This window comes from Canis lupus, chromosome 19 (assembly GCF_003254725.2).
Source record: "Canis lupus dingo isolate Sandy chromosome 19, ASM325472v2, whole genome shotgun sequence".
NCBI classification, from domain to species: Eukaryota; Metazoa; Chordata; class Mammalia; order Carnivora; family Canidae; genus Canis; species Canis lupus.
Genome location: NC_064261.1, coordinates 30,025,836 through 30,044,743, shown reverse-complemented (window position 1 = coordinate 30,044,743; position 18,908 = coordinate 30,025,836). Strand labels below are relative to the sequence as shown.

Genomic DNA, 18,908 nt, shown 5'->3' with positions numbered 1-18,908 from the left:
CAATTCCAGCTGCTTCCTGCCCAGAAGGGTTACTGGGACCATCCCGTGCTGCAGCTCTCATACCTGGCTGCAACTCAGGTGTGTCTTAAAGATGTACATTCCCTGAAGTTCTGGTTCTTTCGGGCTAGGGTAAGTACTGGGTATCTGCTTGTTTACCCACAGGCCAGAGTTTTATTATACCCAAGGAAATAGGCCCAGACCTGTGTGTTGGCTTTCCAGAGTCATCGAACCAGCGGGATGTAGGGCTTTTATTTCCCTCAATGATATTGACTTCGAAGTATGGGGTGTTAAAAATCCCCTGGTTCCTTTTTATCACCCATTCATAGATGCAGTGTGCACAAGTTGACCTAAATCTTTCCATATTCTCAGCTCGCAAAAGGGGATGAGCATATGGAGTGAGGGCAGCTACAACATCTCAACCACAGGAAGGACAGTCCCCTTCTCTGTCCTCTGGCCTGGTTCCACACCTGACCTCTGACATCCATGAGCCCCAGCACCTGGCCAGACTCTAGATCTGACCACCACTAGTCGCTCCCCTGCAGACCACTTGATCTTGAGCTGTAGTTGTGAGCAGGGTCCCAGCGGTCACGCCCCAAGGCCACCCTGCAAGGCAAGGAGAGAGGAGGAGGGGGTCTTGCTGGGGACAGATGGCTCTGGGGCTTAGCTATCAATTCATGTAAAGTCAACATGCTGGCCCAGGTACTTGAAGAAAAAAGGAAACGCCAGCTGGTGGGTGCGAGGGCCTCCGCCTTCCCACCATCATCTGCACACTTTGTCACCCGTGCAAATTACCCAGAGCCCCCTGGGAGAGCTGTTAAGGATGTCTGAGGCCACCTCATCCTGGTGATTGCATACTAATGGGGACGTTCAGCCCCTCTCTTGGTGTGCTGCACTTCACAAAGTAGTTGCTCTGCTATTGCTGGCTGAGCTCCTGAACCTTCTAATCTGGAGGGATTTGAAGATGGTTTTTCCCAAGGTCAGTGTTCCACAAAGACCACACCAGCTCGTCGTGAGATTAATAAACAACACAAGCCCGAGCGGCCTGTGTCGTCCCGGGCCCCTGACAGCCCTGTTCTTGGCCAGTCACCGCAGGGCAGAAAGATAGTAATATTCTCTCCTTGATTCTTGGCACCACACCACTAGGTTCACGGGTTCAGAGAGAACTGGCTCTGTGTTTTGCAAGGAACATTCTCTTCCCTCAGCAAATGTGTGTACTTCTTTTCAGAGATTTGTGGGAGAAAGGAAGAGACTATAGGGAGGGCGTGTCTGCCTGGCTTCTGAACTAAGTTGACCACCGGAGGCCTTGTCCTCCTCCCTGGAGTCTTAGCTGTTCTTTCATCTCCAGCGAGCACTCCTTCAAACCTGCTGTAACTGGGGCCCCTGGGTGGCTCAGTGGTTGAACGTCTGCCTTTGGCTCAGGTCATGATCCCGGAGTCCTGGGATTGAGTCCCACATCAGGCTCCCTGCATGGAGCCTGCTTCTCCCTCTGCCTGTGTCTCTGTGTCTCTCATGAATAAATAAAATCTTTTTAGGGGATCCCAGGGTGGCTCAGCAGTTTGGCACCTGCCTTCGGCCCAGGGCGTGATCTCAGAGTCCCAGGATCGAGTCCCACATCAGGCTTCCTGCATGGAGCCTGATTCTGCCTTTGCATGTGTCTCTGCCTTTCTCTCTCTCTCTCTCTCTCTCTCTCTCTCTCTCTCTCTCTCTCTCTCATAAATAAAATCTTTTTTAAAATAAATATTTTTAAAAAATTAAAAGTAAATTTAAAAACCTGCTATAGTTGACTACCTCTTCAGAGCCACTAGATAGCAGGGAGACTCAGAGCCCAGAGACCGCTGGGACTAGGCAGCTGGTGGGGCAGCTGGCCCTCCTCCCATGGCTGTCTGAGGATCAAGCGGCAAATAGGTATAGAACCTTGGCTCATGGTGATGTGAGTGGCCCTTAGAGACCCCTGTGAACAGCAGGATGCTGGGGCCAGGGTAACTGAGGTGCACCCCCAGCAGCCTGGGGCTGGCCCTCTGGATTATACCACGTAGCCCTCATCTGCACTCTGTAAGGAGGACAGCATTGTCACTCTTGCTTGCTAAGTGGAAAAACTGAGACACGATGAGGTTGACTGCTTTCTCTAGTGACATCCGCCTAGTAAGTAGCAAAGCTAGGACTGGAACCTGAGCAGTTTGCCCCCAAAAGGCCCCTTTCTGCACTGACCCCTCTGCTAAAGACTCTCTTGGCTCCAAGAGCTTCAGATTCCCAGCTCCAGGAACGTGCTCTGCGGTGTGGGACAGACAGCTCATTTATAATGGAATCTGGCCTGTAAAAGTTTAATGAGGAGCGTGTCTGATAAGCAGGCCTGCTCTTTGATCTTTGCTGAACGCCAGCCCCTCGCAGAAGTGGAGCTGCCTGGCTCTGGGCTTTGGAGAGAGTCCGTGTGGTCAGCCCAGGGCAAGGGGGGCCCTGGGAGTGAAGCAAATCTTGATGTGCAGAAATGAGGTGGGTCTGCAGTGGGGGAGGGCATGTGGGAGGGCATGTAAAGCAGGTGTGGAGAGGGGCTTCCTGGTGGAAAGGTTCTGTGGGGTTGAGAAGTGATCTATCTGGTTCTTCTCTGACCCACTGGGCCCCCATCCTGGCATAGGCCATCCTGCACCCCCAAGATGTGGGCAGAATGAGGTGAGGCTAGGGTTCAAATCTTACCTATGCCTTTATACCCTGTACGTCCTTGGGCTGGTTGTTTAATTTCCATGATCCTTGGCTTCCCCATCTCTAAAATGGGGATACAACAGTACCCCATGGGGTGGTTTCGAGGTTTAGGTGTATGTAAAGCACATAGAAGAACCCCTGCTACATAGTGAGCACTGGACAATGATTTGCTCTGTTCACCTTGTGTTCTGGTTGTGAAACCAGAAGTAAATCCGCATTTCTTTCCAGGCCCCTGCTGGGTGCTGGGCAGATGAGATCATCATATCTAGTCCCCCCAATACCCTGTAAGGTAGGTGATAGTCTCCCCAAGTCATACAGCAGAAAACTAGAGGTTCCCAGGATTTAAGAGCTTCCTAAGATCATTCAGCTAGCAAGTGAGGCTTGAGCCTCAATCCTGAGCTTTTTCTCTGTGCCGTGCATGCCCTTGGAGAGCAAGTGGCACCTCGTTGCAAGTCTTAGGGCTATAATTGGTTATCCTGGCTGGCAGATGTGGGAACGGAACAATGATCGACCCAAAGGAATTCAACTCTAGGAGTAAAATATCAGTGGGATAGAATGGCCTTTGAGGTGGGGTCCTGTCCCAGGGCACACATCCAGGGTGTCCACTCTGGGTGGAAGCTGATGCTGGTGCCTAGAATGCCCAGTTCATTACTGCTGGATTTCCCGTGTCCTAAGTGCTGTCGCTGGAGGTCACTCCTGCCAGCCTTGAGGGGATGCTTGAGCAGTGCTCCACCCCGAGGCCTGCTGCTCTTTGAGCGCCCATGGAGAAAGAGAAATACTGTGGGCACAGTGGGAGCCCCTTCTCCCATTCTCTCCTGCCGGGAGCTGCGTTTCTGACGTGTGAACTTGACCTGCCCTGCCCAAGCAAGTAGGGTTTAGCTGTTGCTTTAACTCAGGTGGGGACATTCTTTGAGCTAATTCGTCTGACATCACCCAGCCCGTGCCTAGGATGTGTCAGCCTTGTGTCAGGTGTCGGGCATACAGGCCCAAGGAGGCCCAGTCTTGCTGCCCACGCATATCTCATGGTCTTGGAGGGGAAGGAGGAGAAATGGGGTGGTTACAGAGTGGTGTGCTGGAAAGAGGGGCGGGAAGCCCAGAACACTAGGAAGCCAGGAATGGAACACATTTGTACCAGGAGGAAGGCACATGGGAGGACTGTCTCTCCCCATCCCACCCCTAGCGCCAGCCTGCCCTGAGGCTCCGCGCTTTTCTTGGGGTTGCCCCCTTCCAGAGAGGGGCCTCCACACCCAGGCAGACAGATGCCAGTATGAAAGAGGAGCTCTTTTCAATGTACCCACTAATGGACTCAAAAGTTTGGTAAGAATCAGCAGCACACCCACCTCTAAGAAGACTTTTATCTAAACTATTTGGGATTATCCATCTAGTTTTGACAGGCATCCAGGAAAGGAAATTCCACACACCCCTTTGGCAGGCCAGGCCAGAGTTTAAGAATCCTCATTGTGGAGGAGTTTCCCTGTGTGGAGCCCACCCGCCTCCGCCAGACTGATTTTCTCATGGCTTAAACCCAGACCCCTAGGGCAGCGTAAGGAAACCCCTCCTTTTACTGAAGGCTTCTCCCACCCCAAGACCACATGTCTCACTCCTCCCATGGCCCCCCTGCCAGCCCCCTTGCACTTGCCCCCTGTGATAGGACAGTCCCCAGAAAGCCGTGACTTTCTGGAAGATGCGGCTCAGCTGTGCTCAGCCAAGGTTGGCTGTTCTTACGGACAAAGGCCTCACATCCCCAGAGGTTTAACCCACACCACAGGTCACCTGGAGAGGCCCTAATCCAGGCCAGGTCCCCCAGGGCCTCTTCCCCGGGGCCAGCTGTGTTCCTGCCTCACCACCCCCCAACACATGGCTCAAATCCAAGATCTCTTCCCCCACCCCAGCTCAGTGTAAGCCATCACTTTGCTAGGGAAAAACATCTCCTTGATACTTCCTTCTGGTCTTTTTATGCTTTTTAGTTTTTATGTTTGAAAAAGCTGATAACCTTCCTATCCTTCTGTTCCAAGGGGGGAAAAAAGTGATAAAGTGTGGGCAATTGAATTAACCCCTCTTGCCTGTGTGGCTAGACCTTAACCAAGTCCATGTGTATGGCCTCCTTTGTAGGCACACTTTTATAACCTAATTTCCCTACCAAAACATCAGTGTTTACTCAGTAAGAAATCTGCTCTTTGTCAGCCGAAAACAGTGATTTCTTTATTATGGTTCTGCGTAGGGAGTGACAGCTGAGAGCTGGCGCTCGGCTGGGTCTGGTGGAGTGTGCGGGTCTGTAAGGGGAACAGGGTGAGCGGAGGGTCGAATGGATTGCATGTGTAGAAAGACGTGTGGCAGCCTCAGAGCAGGCCTGTCGGATGGACTGGGGCTGGCCACGAGGGACCCTGGGCAGCAGACAGATGGAGCGGCCAAGACGAGCCCCCTGGGTGACAGGGAGACGACCACTGAGCCCCAGAGGCTTCCCAGCAGCCCACACAAGTTCACGACCAGCCCTGCGGTTGCTCCGCTCTCCACCGCAGAGCCCCCGTCCACTCAGCCTACTTCTAACCAGCAGCCAGCCATCCTCTTTCAGGTTTAGGCTTATTAAATATTGAAGACATACAAAAGGAATAGCAAAAAGCATGGGTAAGATATAAAGGGTAATGATATCATACACTGTCATTCCGTGCCCGGCCTTGGGACTGGGGGACATGCCAGTACCTTGGAGGTCTTGTGTGCCCCTCCACTGTCCTGCCCCTGGGGCTCCCCCTCCCACCATGCTCTGGGATTTGGAGTTTCCCATCCCCTTGCACCCAGGACAGTTCCACCCCAGGTCTGACTCCCCCAACAACACATTGTTTAGTTTCGCTTTGTGTGCTTGATGTAACCAGAATCATTGCAAGTGTATTTGTTGGGAAACTACTTTTGTGGGTCAAATTATGTTCCAGAGATTTGCCCGCTAATGCATGGCGCTCTTTCCATTCATGAATTTGCACTACTCCGAAGCAGTCTGCATTGACAGGTATCTGGGCTGTGTCTTTGTTTTGGCGATTTTGAACACTATTGCGGTGAATGCTCTTGCACCGTCCTCTGGGCCCCCTGTGCAGCTGGCTGTTCTTTAGAGTAAATGCGTGTCTGGGAATGAAATCGCTGAGTCATGGAGTATTCACATTGTAACCCCAGATGCTGCCAGACGTTTGCTTGGGTGGTTTTGCCACCAGCAGGGCTTGAGGGTGCAACTTGCTCCACATCCTTGTTACCAGGGTAATGTCAGCAACATTTAAATTTTTGCCATGATTTTGGTATCTCCTGTGATTTGGATTTCCTATTTCCCTTATTACTGATACAGCTGAGCATCCTTTCCTATGTTTATTGGCCAATGTTTCCTTCCTGTGAGGTGCCTTTTGAGCTCTTTTGCTCATTTCCGTATGGAGTTGCCTTTTTCATATTGATGTGAATAAGCTTTTTATATATTAAGGCATTTTGTTCCATAGTGAGTTATCTGTGTTGCAAATATCTTCTCTCAGTTTGAGCTTGTTCTCTTCATTCCCACAGTGGAGTGTCTGGCTGAAGAGGAGTTCCTTTCTTAACCCAGGTCCCTTTTTTATTGGCATTTCCTTCATGGTTTGCCCCACACATTCTCCTTCCATCAGCTGTGAGGTCTGACTTTTGGCACCTGGACCCTGGTAGCTATTCCCCGATATGATCTGCTCTTTGTTCAGCTATTCTCAGAACACCAGGCCTGCACCACTCACTGCCTCCTTTCTATTTCTGTACAAGAGTTGAGACACAGTTTCAGATGCCACCTCCTGCAGGAAGCCTTCTCAGATTGCCACAACAGAGTGAATAACTTCTTCCCTCCCACCCTTCTTTCTGCTCTGGCACCTTGTATACTGTCTGTAGTGTATACTAGTGTATACTAATTGTAGTGATCACTTTCCTCCATGACCCTAGAAGTCCCAAGACCTGTGATTCTGTTAAGGCCCTGAGGTGAACTGTAGGCTTAGGGGGCTGTGATTTCCTGAACTGATGGCTGGATCTGGGGTGCTCCCCCAAGATCATCACTCTAACAGCTTGTCATCACCACAGCCTCATGGGGACTTATGCTCTCTGCTGGGATCTGGGCAAGTATGGGTTCAAGGTGAGCCCTGGGGAGGTCAGAGTTGACCAGACGCACCTGGTGCAGCACTCGACAGCCAATTTTTTGACTTCCTAGATGTGGGGTGCTGGCTGAGTCTTCCTGGGACCCCCAGCTCCCCACCTGGTTCCCTCCGCACCCGTGTTCAGCGAATGTTGGCTGACTGAGGGAAGAGTGCATGAACACATGAACAAATCAGTGAATGGCTGGATGCTGGAGGGCCAGGCCCTGCTTACAGTTAGCCTTTTTGCTGATTTATAGAGCCTCCCCACATGGGCATGGGGCAGCCCAGATGCCTTGGAGCTTGCAGATTGTCATAAAAAATGAATCGGGCTCTGATTTAAAGACAGGGCGGTTCTCCAGCACTTTCCAAAAGAATTCAGCGTACATCTCTTTACAGTTGCAAATCCCCGTGGTGTATTTTAAAAGGGACTTGATTTCTGGAACTTTTAAAATTAACGTATGGAAGTGTGGTGAGCAAGCTTGCCAGTGTTCAGTTTCACATACCCCAAACCAACCAAACAGCAAAGCAGAAAACAAAACCCAAACCAACAAACAAAACCCTTGCAGAAGAGACTGACCTCTGCCCAGAAGAGCTCATTGGAGCTCTGCCCACCAGTAGGCCTAGGGCAGCGGGTGCCAGCTTCGCTCTACAGGGATGCACTGGTGAGAGCAGACACATGCCTGCCCTGCTCACAAGGGCCTGATGCTGAGGAACCCCAGTTTGAGGAGGAGAGTAGCTCAGAGCAGGAAGGCCAGCTTTGGGGTATTAGTTTCCCTTCTAGCAGATCAGTGGGCCCAAGGCCAACTGCCTAGTGTTGTTGAGAAAGTGGGTGCCTGGCCCTGAGCCCCTGGGCGGCAGCACAGCGGTCATAGCCTCCCCCCACCCCGAGCCCTCTGACTCCACCCATGGCCCTGTGATCCTGGTGGGTGGTAGCATCTCAGCCCAAAGGCAGGATGAGGACATGCGAGCAAGCGGTCCCTGGGGCGGGAGGGGTTGGCGTGTCAGGGCTGTGTGCAGGGCGCGTTCAGCTATGGGGAGCCAGTGACCGTGTAATCCAGGCAGCAGGGGGGAAGGCACACTCCAGAATCCAGAGAGCATGCTCAGAAGCCCTCCTTCTCTGCCAGCGTGCCGCTGATGGAGCGCCTCCTGGGGGCTAGGCCACGCCAAGAAATAACACACAGGCCCTGCTCTCTGCGAGCCGACGGCCTCGGAAGAGGGGTGACCGTAGTAATGATGGTGATGTCAGTACCTCCCGAGGGCCTGCTCCACACCAGCACACTATGCTGTACGTACTGTATCGGCTCCTCACAAGTCGCCACGAACTCAGTGGCTCAAAACAACAGGAATGCATTCCCTCACGGTTTGGGAGATGAGCAGTCTAACATCAGTATTGTTGGGTCGAAATCCAGGTGTGGGCAGGGCCATGCTTCCTCTGCAGGCCCTAGGGGAGAAGCCATCCCCTGCCTCTGCCAGCATTCCTTGGCTTGTGGCCACGTCCCTCCAGCCTGTGCCCCCGTGGGTACACTGCCTCCTCTTCTGTGTCCCTCTGCCTCTGTCTTATAAGGACCCTTGCTCCGGCATTTAGGACACCCCTGACAATCCATAACCTCCTCCTCTCAGCATCCTTATCTTAATCACATCACAGAGTTTTTCTTTTTGCAAATACAATAGTATTAACAAGGGATCCGGAAGGACACAGATGCATCTTTGAGAGGTCAAGGTCAGCCTCCATACTTAACCTCCCTCCACTTCCCAGTATGTGTTTGTAAGAGTGCCATGGCGATTGTTCTTTGTAGACGAGCGCACGGGTTTAGGGGGCACAGGAATTGTTCCAAGCCACAGAGCTAGGAGTGAGCTGAGATGGAACCCAGGCCTTCTGCCGCAATGCCTGCGTGTTGGACACACTCACTGCTTCATTTCTTCATTCTCCCCACCATTCATGCAGGAGCCGCATGTTGAGCATGCTTTCCAAACACCTGATGGGCACAGGAGCAGGTGCTGGGGAAGCAAGTGAGCAGGGGGGTTACCCAGAGCTTGCTCCCTGGCTGCCGGTCTAACTAAGCAGGAGACAGGCCCTGAGTGAGCTCTTCATGGCAGGTGCCCCCTGCTCGGCCGGGAAGCGGGTCCAGAGAAGGAGCTGTCCTCCACAGGAGCGTCTTGCGGGAGCCCTGACCTCCATGTGGGGTTGGGAAGCTTCTTGAGCAAGGGGGCCCTGAGCCAGGCCCTCTGAGGGAAATTCAGGGGTTAGCTGGGGACAGGGACAGGTCATGACCGGAGGAGCAGATGTGGCACATGCTGAGAACCAGAGCGGAAGCCATGAGGTAGCACAGAGTGTGGTCGAGGGAGGCAGGTACATAAACACACAGGAGCTCTCCTGCTGCCACTGAGGCCTTCAGTCCCCCCGAGAAGCAGACCAGAGCTGGAGGTCAGAGGCCTGCAGCCCCAAGTGACTAGACCTCCCCTTTCTCATCCTCAGCAAAGGCCCCTAAAGCAGGCCATGATAACACGGGGTCCCGGACTTCCAGTCCGGCTGTGCTGCTGACCTCACCATCCAAAAGCTGTACCACCACTGCTTTGGGTCTCAGAAGTGCTGTCTGGAACGGGACCCAAAGTGTCCATTTCTGCCTGTTTCTGGCCCGACTGACCTGCACAGGAGGAGGTCTCTGAGCAAAGCCATCAAGAGCCGCTCTGAGTTGCCAAGGGTTCTTCCTTCTGGCTCCTGGCCCCCAAGTGGAAGAGTCTGCTCCAGTGGCTCATGCTGAGTCTGGGTGAGTCAGCACCCCTCGGCTCTGCATTGTTCTGCCTCTCTAAACAGCACCATGGGTGGGGTACCGGGGTGGTACTGCGGTATGAAGCGCGATGGTTCCTGCCCCTGCGCCCTGACTCAGGCTGCACCATGGATCAGATGCCCTCCCTGGTCCTCCCATCAAGCAGAGTCCTACCCCTCCAGCCCAGCGGGAGCCATACACCCTGTGGGGACACATCCCCATCCTGCCAGCTCCCAGGGATGGTGCCCATACCCAAGGGTACAGCCACTTTGGTGTGGCTGTGCGGGGTTCTCATCGCCGTGGCTTTGCCTCTCACCCCACTCCAGAAATCTTGATCCATCATGTGGGGAAGGGGCCGGGACTTGATGTTGAAAGATTGAGCTGGGTCCACTCCACTCTCTGAAAGTCCTCCCTTTGCTCATCCATTAAATCTAAGAACAAGACATGGGGAGCACCGGGTGAGCATCTACTATCTCCTAGGCACCCAGGGCCGCACAGCCCATGGAGCTCATGCCATCCCACAGCCGCTCCTCAGGCAGGCTCCACTGCCCCGTCCCCTGGGCAAGGATGCAGAGGCTCCAGGCAGAGAGCACAGCCGAGACCCACAGTAAGTGGCAGAGCTGCAGTCCAGACCCAGAAAGTCCAGGTGCCACCAGCCTGCACCCCCGCCCAGCTAGGGTCAGCAGGAGCAGCAGCTGAGGTGATGTCTGCAAACGGACACTGGGCCGAACCTGTCAAGGGCAGACACAGCTGGGGCAGAAGCTTGCCTCTGGGGGGACCGTTGGCAATGTCAAAGCACCACGCCTGAGCTCACAGAGTCAGAAAGGCCAGCTTCCATTGCCCTCTGCCACTTAGAGCCCTGCAGCCTTGGGCACGTTTCATTTACCACCGTGCACCTCGGTTTCCCTCTGCACTAAAACCTGCCTTGCAGAGTTGCTGGGTGTGTTGTGTGCACTCGTTGTTGGGCGAATGCTGACAACCCCGTGGGCCGCACCTTCCCCGCCGCCGTGTCGCATGAGGCTAGCTCAGGAGCCGCCCAGCTAGGTCTCTGCTTGCCTTGCCCGTCCTCTTTGTCCTCTCTTCCCGCTGGCTACCCCCCTGGTCTCTGGGCCTGGCCCTGAGATCTTGTCCAGGGAATTGGCCAGGCCCCCTCCCAAAAGAGAGGGAAGGGAAGAGGGTCGAGGGAAGACGCTGCTCAGGAAAGGCCCTCCTTTTGGGGAGGAGGAGGTAGAGGGGCCCAGCCACCTGGCCAGCACCAGTACTAGGAAGAAGCGCAGGAGTCCTCGAATGCCCGAGGGAGCTGGGCCCCACTGCAGGCGACTGCTGCCTATCACCAACATGTGCACGCACGTACACTCACGCACACAGAGGCAGGGAGGCAGTTGGCTGTTCCTCTTACCCACAGCCCCCTTCTTACGCCTCATGCTCACATATGGAAGGGCCACCAGAGCTGTCCTCACCAAGCCTCAGTAGCCCTGGACACGACACCTGCCACCCTCTCCAGCTGGCCTATAGGCAGGAGCTTGGACAGGCCTGAGGAGCTATGGCTCTGATCCGTGTTTCAGAATGCTGGGTGCACGATCATTCTGGGGATGAGAGGCTGTGTTAGCCAAGGTTTGCCTTGGCAGTTGCCTGTGATAGAAAAACTCAGCTCAAACTGGTTTAAACAGACAAACAAGTGCATTGACTCAGATAACTGAAAAGGCCAAGGCTACTAACTTCTGGTGAAGCTGGATCTGTACTAGGGACTCAATTCAAGAACCCGGTTCCACATCTTCCAGCCCTGACACTCTGGTTATGGTCTTCATCCTGGGCCTCACCCTTCATCGTCCCTGACAGCTCCATGCTTGCTTCCTACCTGCATAGCAACTCTTGTGGGCAGAGAACCCTTCTCCCCTCAAAGATTCCAGCCAAAGCTGCTATTGTAGGCATATGTCCATCTCTGAAATGATCACAGTACCCAGGAATATGGAATGCTCTGATCAGCTCGGCTCGGGTCGCATGGCCCCTGAACCCTGGAGAAGAAACGAAGTCGTCCAGTAGAGATCCAGCCCAAAGTGCTCTCTGCTCCCCCGTCAAAGCATAGCCTTCACACACACACATATCCTTATACTCCAGCCTCTTCGCTTCGCTCCATGCTGCTTCCTTCTTTGTATAATGCCCTTTCTGACGAACTCCTACTGAACCTTCAGAACCCAGGCCAAATGTCACCTCCTCTGAGAAGCCTTCCCTTACACTTACATGCAGAGTTAGATAATTTTTTTTCGTCTGCTGGAGCCTTTCTCAAACTGTCCAACATACCTGACTTGTGGGTCTGACTCTTACACTTGGGCTCTGAGCTCCCTCTAGGTCCTGAGCACAGAATAAGTGCCCTGGACAGTTTTGTCAGGAATGTGAACAAATAGACAAAGGACAGTAGAATGAGCTCAGAATTGGACTGCTCAGAATCGGGAGAAAGCAGTGCATAAGAATAACATCCAAGCCAAGCAGCTTGCAGCAAGGCTGGCTTTGCCAGTCCAGTTGACGGCGGCCTGCAAGTGTGTGAGTGTGCATACATGCATATCTACGCCATAGGAGAGTGTGACCGTCTTTTAAATGAGCTCACGCTGTTGACTGCTCCTCTCGCCCTCAAGGTTGCCTCCTTGAGTCTCTGCCCAGTTGCCAGAATTCAAGGCCTTAACAGGCCAGGGCTGAGACCTGGGTTGGGCCCCCAGAGCCAATGCTGCGGACATGCTAGAAGAAAGGGAAGTTGTGGCTGGGGGTCAGCCTGAAGTGTTGGCTCCTACTTCACCAGCAGACGGTCTTCCTGGTGTCAGCTCACGGGCGCTGGGAGCACCCGGCCCGCATGGAACCCTCAGATGGGCCCCAGGAGGGAGACCAGAGGAGCCCCACTCCTTGAAGGAGCTGCCTTGAGAGCTGGCAGCGCTGGTGTGATTTTCAGGACTGCCGGGAAGCTCCCTGCTCCCTCCCGTGCATTAATAATGCTTGCACTTCTGCCGTTTGAGATTCCTTCCGTTTGCTGTGTTGGGTCTGTCAAAATGACAACCTCTTGGAACATTTGTGCCCCTGGATCCTTATCAGTCATCGACAGCACAGCGCGAGGGAGAGGTTCCAGCTCCCTCCAGAGAGCTGGAGTGGCTTGTGTGTGATGATGGAGTGGAAGTGGAAATACAGACGGGAAGGGAGGCTGAAACAGTGGGGAGGAAGCTGCTCGGCTCTCAGGTGCTGCTGGTCCCTGATCCTGTGCCCCCCCACCCTGTCCCTGGCTCACAAGAAACACAGTTGTCAGGAGCACCCCCTTCTGTGCCCAGGGGACAGGCACAGCGCACTCTTGGCGTGGTTCCACTACGTGCTCTGTGAGTGACCTTGGGCAAGGAGGGACCTGGACCTCCGGGTGTGTCCTCATCTGTAAAATGGGCAGGAAGTACCTTCTTGGTGAATTCTTTATTGAGATGAGTAAAGAAATACATGCACGATGTCCTGTGATGGTAGGTACACAGTCAGCCCTATCTTGAGGCGATGTCGGATAAGGACACGACTAAATGGCACTGTGCAGAGGGGACAGCTAGGGAGTCTTCCCAGAGTAGCTGTCGGGACCGTCATCCATGGCTGTGTTGACTGAGGCACCTGTTGTCTTGGGGACTGAGTGCTCAAGTCAATAGATGCTCCACACCCCGAGTTGACTTGTTGCAGAGAAGGGAAGGGATGAGAGTTAATGCTGGCTAACCCCCTGCCTGTGCCCCTCCCCGGAAGGCACCAGAGAGGGGCAGCATGAACCCCCTGCCTGTGCCCTGCCCTGGGAGGCACCAGAGAGGGGCAGCATGCTGGCCGAGGCCACCCAGCAAGGTGGGAAAGATCAGGGTTAGTGAGACAACTGGTGCTTTGGAAGGCACAGGCCGTGCCCAGATGCCAGGGCTGCCCCACTGCTTCTAGGCCCTGGGTCCCCCCATAGGGCCGCCAGAGCCAGTCCTGCTCTGTATGTGAAAGAAGAGCATTTGGTTGTGCCTTTGCTAGAGGCTCTCCCGGCCTCCATCCCAGGGCTTCCAGGCCTGGCAATGACAGCATTCCTGGCCCTGGGAAGAACAATGGTTGTTCCATGTACTGTCTCATCAGCCCTGAGAGTTGACCTGTCTTACCAGCGAACCCTATGGAGTCTGCTTTGGTCGAGGGGCAGAGGCCTCTCTCGGCTCCATGCCCATTACGCCAAGGAAACAGGGAGGACTTAGCAATGTGGGGGGCGGCCCCTGAGATGAGGGGAGCACCAGCCCGGGAATGAGGCAGCCTTGGGTCGCGTCTTGGCCCGTGTCACTCTCTGGCCACACAGCGTGATTTCCCTCTCTGGACCCAGAGTCCTCATGGGAGATTGTTGGTGTCAGAGTTTCCCCACATCTTCCAGCTGGACACACAGCCAGCCAGTGCTTCCTTTGAGGCTGGCCAGGTGCTTCTTCCAAGAGCCATAGGGGCTCCCCTCTGAGCCCCGGGCCTGAGACAGGACCCAGGGTGTGCTGGAAGAACGAGCTCCCTGTTCTCTGGGTGACTCATGGTGGGAAGAGAGCCTCAGAGTTCACTTTCCCCTGAAGGGTGATAACTAAGGTATGAAGACCAGTATCCCAGCTCCTACGTGTGGGGGCTCAGGCCCCACCCACCACATCCAGGCCCAGCTGCTAGGTTGGGCTGGACTCCAGCCCCACCAGGGCAGCCCCACAATGGTGTGCTTATTGCCATGTCAACACGTCTCCAGCCTCCTGCTTGGGAGACACTCATCTGGCCAGTGGAATGGGGGTCACCTTGGACGGACCTGGGCTGGCTGCCGTGTGCCTTCAGTGTTCCTTTATATCCCCATGTAGTCACTGGCTTGTCTTGTGAGGCCTCAGCTGTCATCAGCAGGCCTTGCAGGGAGATCTTGATGCCAGGGAGGCTTGGGGAGACCATTTAGGACCACTGGCTTCAGTGACCACAGGCTGTGACCTCACCCCTGGCCAGTGTCCTGCAGGCCCTGGGAACCTACGCTGCCTCGAGTGTCCGCGGGAGGACTAAGAGATCTGAGGACAGGAGGTGCCTCACACTGGTCTCCAGAATACCCTGTGTTTATTGAAGTATGCTCAGCCTTCCAGAACTTTCACCTTCAATCCCTGATCTGTGCTCAGGAGTCAGACAGAGGGCTCCTTCTTGCCTCACAGGTGATATTTTTCTAGTATTGTCTTCATAGAACACGTGTCCTGTTGCAGGAATGTGCGAGTCCATCCTGCGCCGGTCAGCATGCCCAAGGCAGCAAGACAGACCCTTGGTGAGGGGTGAATTAATCTGCTTCTGTTCTGCCCCCCTCACCCTTGGACACATAGTGCCCCTGCCTAGAGCAAAGCCATCTCTTAAGCCGCTTGCACTTAATGCAGTGCCTGCCCTGGCCTCGGAAGGCAGCCTGTGAGTGAGAGCAGCTTGAGGCCACGATGCGTGACTGATCCCAAAGACTCCCTTCTGCCAAGCTTGGCGCCTGGAAACAGATGTGTAGCCACCAGTGCTTCTGAAAATCCTTCTGGGATGCTAGGTTCCTGCCAGGTGCTAGAATGTAGAGGTACGTCAAACAGGACCCAGTTCCCTGGGAGATGGGCCCATCAACCTCAGACCAGAAGCAGGTGCTGCAGGGGTAGCAGGGAGGAAGCAGCAGAGAGCTCATGTCAGGGCGGGGGGCTTTTGGGAAGGTATCACCGAAGCAGTTCCCTCTGCTGGGTTTGCGGGGTGGAGAAGGGATTTGCCTGACAAGGTATAGGATGCAGGAAGGCCTTCAAGGCCAAGAGTCGGTGTGCACCATAGCACAGCAGTGTGGAAGCGCTGCCTGGCAGGTTTGTTGGATCTGCACACCCATTACAATCACATCTGCAAAAGCTACACAATAATGTAGCAGAATGCTCACATCCTCCACCCCGGGAGTTTGTGAAAGCCAGATGTAGAGACATCTGGATGTCACCTGTTTGGGTCCTGGCGTGCCCTGTGTGGCAGGCACGGTTTCCGCGCACTATCGTACATAAGCAGTAATTCTCTCTGGTTCGCTCCAGCCAGTGGACAAACCATCCCCGCTCTGAAGTAACCAATCCTCACAATGCCCTTGCCCACATCCACGGCCAACCCCGTGGGGAGGTTTGGAGGGCCTCCCGGGCACATCTGGGTTTTGCCCTCCAAGTGTGGCGCTAATGCCATAATAACAGCTCTGGTTTATTAACTGACGGCTGTGTCTCACGCACCATTTGGAGGACTTTCGTCCTCAGGGCAGCCCCATGAAAAAGGCACTATTATCTCCGTTTTACAGTTGAAGAAACTGAGACTCGCAGGGGTTAAATGGCCCGCTCAGCGTGGCTGAGCTGGTGATGGCTGAGATCCTAATGCTGGTTTGTCTGAGTCTGACACAAACTCTTTTCTTTGCACTGTGTCGGATCACAGAGAGACCCCATTTTCTGAAAAAGCGAAAATTATATCTTGGTAAATTTGGTCCCCAGTGACTTAGCTGTGGTTTCATAGCTACTTTGCCTCTCAAGCCTGCTTTTTCATTAATGGGCAAGTTTTGGGGGTAGATGACCTCAGAACACCCTGGTGCTAACACGCTCATAGCTGCTTAGAGGCTCCAAGTGAGTAGGCCTGATGTCAAGTCCTCGTCCTTGCGTTAAGTGGAGCCAGGGCATCTCCAAATAAAAGTAATTAATTTATTTGCCCCTTGAGGGCTGAGCAGGGGACATGGGGTGGGCCACGGCCATGCCAGCCCGGGGCCACAGGGACCAGGCCAGGTGCATGCCTCACAGATGTTGGGCATCCGAGAAGGGAGGCTCCGTTAACATTAAAAGGAAATCCAGGACGGCTCATGTGGTTGCACCTCACGATCTCCGGGTCCTGGGATCGAGCCCTACATCAGGCTCCCTGCTCAGCGGGGAGTCTGTTTTTCCCTCTGCCTCTGTGCTCTCTCGCTGTCTCTCTCAAATAAATAATTAAAATTTTAAAAAATAAATAATAAATTTTAAATACAATAAAAATAAACCAAAAAATTTTAAATAAAAATGAAAAATTAATAAATAAAAGGAATTCCTCCTAAGGAGAGCTAAAAGGATATTCTAAAATATTAGCTATGGCTTATCATTCAAAAACTCTTCTGAATCCTGCTCTGATCCTTTCCAGCTGGTCCCCTGGTGGCGCTCCACGGCACCAACTATCCCACTAAACCAGAAGTTCTCTACTTTCGGGACCTCCCCCGATCCCTCTGTTTCTCTTCATTCTGGTAGGAATATGAGCCCTTTGCATCTTGCCCCGGTACTGGTGTTTTCAGGTTCTGTTTTTCACTCATGTAGAATGCATGTGCCTGTTCACTTAATGAAGATTTGGCTCATCGCTAGTTGTCCAGCCTTGAGCAGGCTTGGGGAAGCAGTGGTGACACGTGTGTGGCCTCCTGAGCCTGTGGCCCCACACATCCAGTCCTGTGTGAAGGCACTTCACCGCCACCAGCAGACCAGCCGGTGGGCAGCTCTAACCCAGTAGGAGCTTTCAACGTGCTGTGTGCTGGGTAACGTGAGAGTTCGGACTCCATGAAGGGTCCCCATGCCTGCCTCTCAGCCGGGTTCCCCACACATCCTCCTGCAACAGGCCATGCCTTCTGACCCCACTCCTTTGTCTTACAGGCCTCCTGCCCTGAGTGGCAGCCCTGTCATCTCGGACATCTCGTTGATCCGGCTTTCCCCACACCCTGCGGGCCCTGGGGAGTCCCCCTTCAATGCCCCGCACCCTTACGTGAGCCCCCACATGGAGCATTACCTCCGAGCCGTGCACAGCAGCCCCACGCTCCCCACCATCTCAGCAGCCCGAGGTCTCAGCCCCGCTGACGGTGAGTAGAATTTGGGGTGCTGGGGGAACTGGGCTGCTAACTCTGACGTGGTTGATTCCTCAGCACCAGCACCAGCCCCTGGGATAGTGAACAGGTTGACATTCCTCCCCACCACCCTGAACAATGGGTCCTTCAATAAATGAATGGGGAAAGCCCAAAGAATCTGGGGATCATTGGTTTTTGTGCTCATTAAAGAGCTGTCAATAAGCACCCTTCCACATGCAAATTATATAAATATATATATGTATATATAATGGTAAGATATGTTTATGTAAGTCTTATCTTAGGTGAGAATTCTTTGGTTGCAATAAACTAAAATCTGCTTCTGGTTAAGTAAACGGGGTATGGGATCAAGGTGTCTCATGGGCCCCCAGCGCTGAAGGAAGGCAGAGCCAGGCTGGTTTCTGCCTGCATCTCTGCTTGTGCACCCCCTTGGAAGTCAACACATGGCCTCCAAATGGCACCCCAAGGCTCCACAGGTGAGTACCAGTGGCTTTGTGTCTCTCAGGTCAGAGGCTTGAGAGAGAACTGATTAGCCCACTTCAAAGATCAGATGGCCACCCCAGTCCGGTTAGTTTGAGACAAGAAAGGGCAGGTCACATAATACAAATAAGGTTTTCAGGTCTAAAATTTAATACTTAAAATAAAACTTAGTACTTCCAGGCCCATCCCCACCTCACTGATACATACGAACACACACACACAACACACACACACACACTCACCCTGGACAGTAGTAAGCACATGCGGGACTTGGCCATGCCCATCTTGTCTTTCTGGGAAGTGTTCTCAACCCACTGTGCCTGGTAGCCACTCACTGCTGCCATTTTCAAAAGGAACCAGGCTACATCATCTCAATCTGCCTATTGAAACCATGGTCCAGAGGCTCCAGGAAACATGGTCCCAGTGGGCCTCTTGTCACTCACTACCTCCAGTCCTTCCCAGGGGAACATGTCCTCCCCCACTTCATGGATATGACCAGGAGCAGCAGCCAAGTCCTGGACCTGAGAGGCTCAGGTTGGAGTTTCACAAAGAGAAGGACTCCAGCTTCCAAATGTATAAAAAAAGTTGCCCTGAATCATTGGGCGCATCGTCCGAGGCAAGTGGCAGTGACCACAGGACATGAAAGTGGCTGGCCAGAACGTGGCTATTCTGAAGTGACCCCTTGGAGCTGGAACCCAGCCCTGGAATCTGCATGGGTTTTCTGAGAGGCCTTGCCCGAGTGAGGGTGCCCTGAAGGACCACGCTGCCTCCACACCTCTCCTGATGACACAGCCAGTGCTGGACTCAGCCCGGAGTTCCGTGCGGATGCAGGCCAGATTCCCCAGGCTGCCCTGACCTTGAAGCTCACACATAGCCAGAGGATGCCTGCCCCCAGGAAGATGTGTCCACGCCCTAATCCCCTGAATCTGAGAATGTTGCCTCGTTTGTGGGGAAAAAAAGGCCTCTGCAGATGTGATT

The 18,908-nt window shown here is 53.8% G+C and overlaps 1 protein-coding gene across 1 annotated transcript in view; it reads left to right on the top strand.

Moving 5' to 3' along the window:
- The window catches only part of GLI2 (GLI family zinc finger 2), a 254,346-nt gene that overhangs the window by 200,030 nt on the left and 35,408 nt on the right, over positions 1 to 18,908 (top strand). Inside the window, exon 4 of the mRNA XM_025429002.3 lies at positions 17,245 to 17,447. Within this exon, the coding sequence (XP_025284787.3) occupies positions 17,245 to 17,447 (203 nt within the window). The remainder of the gene's footprint in view (positions 1 to 17,244; positions 17,448 to 18,908) is intronic.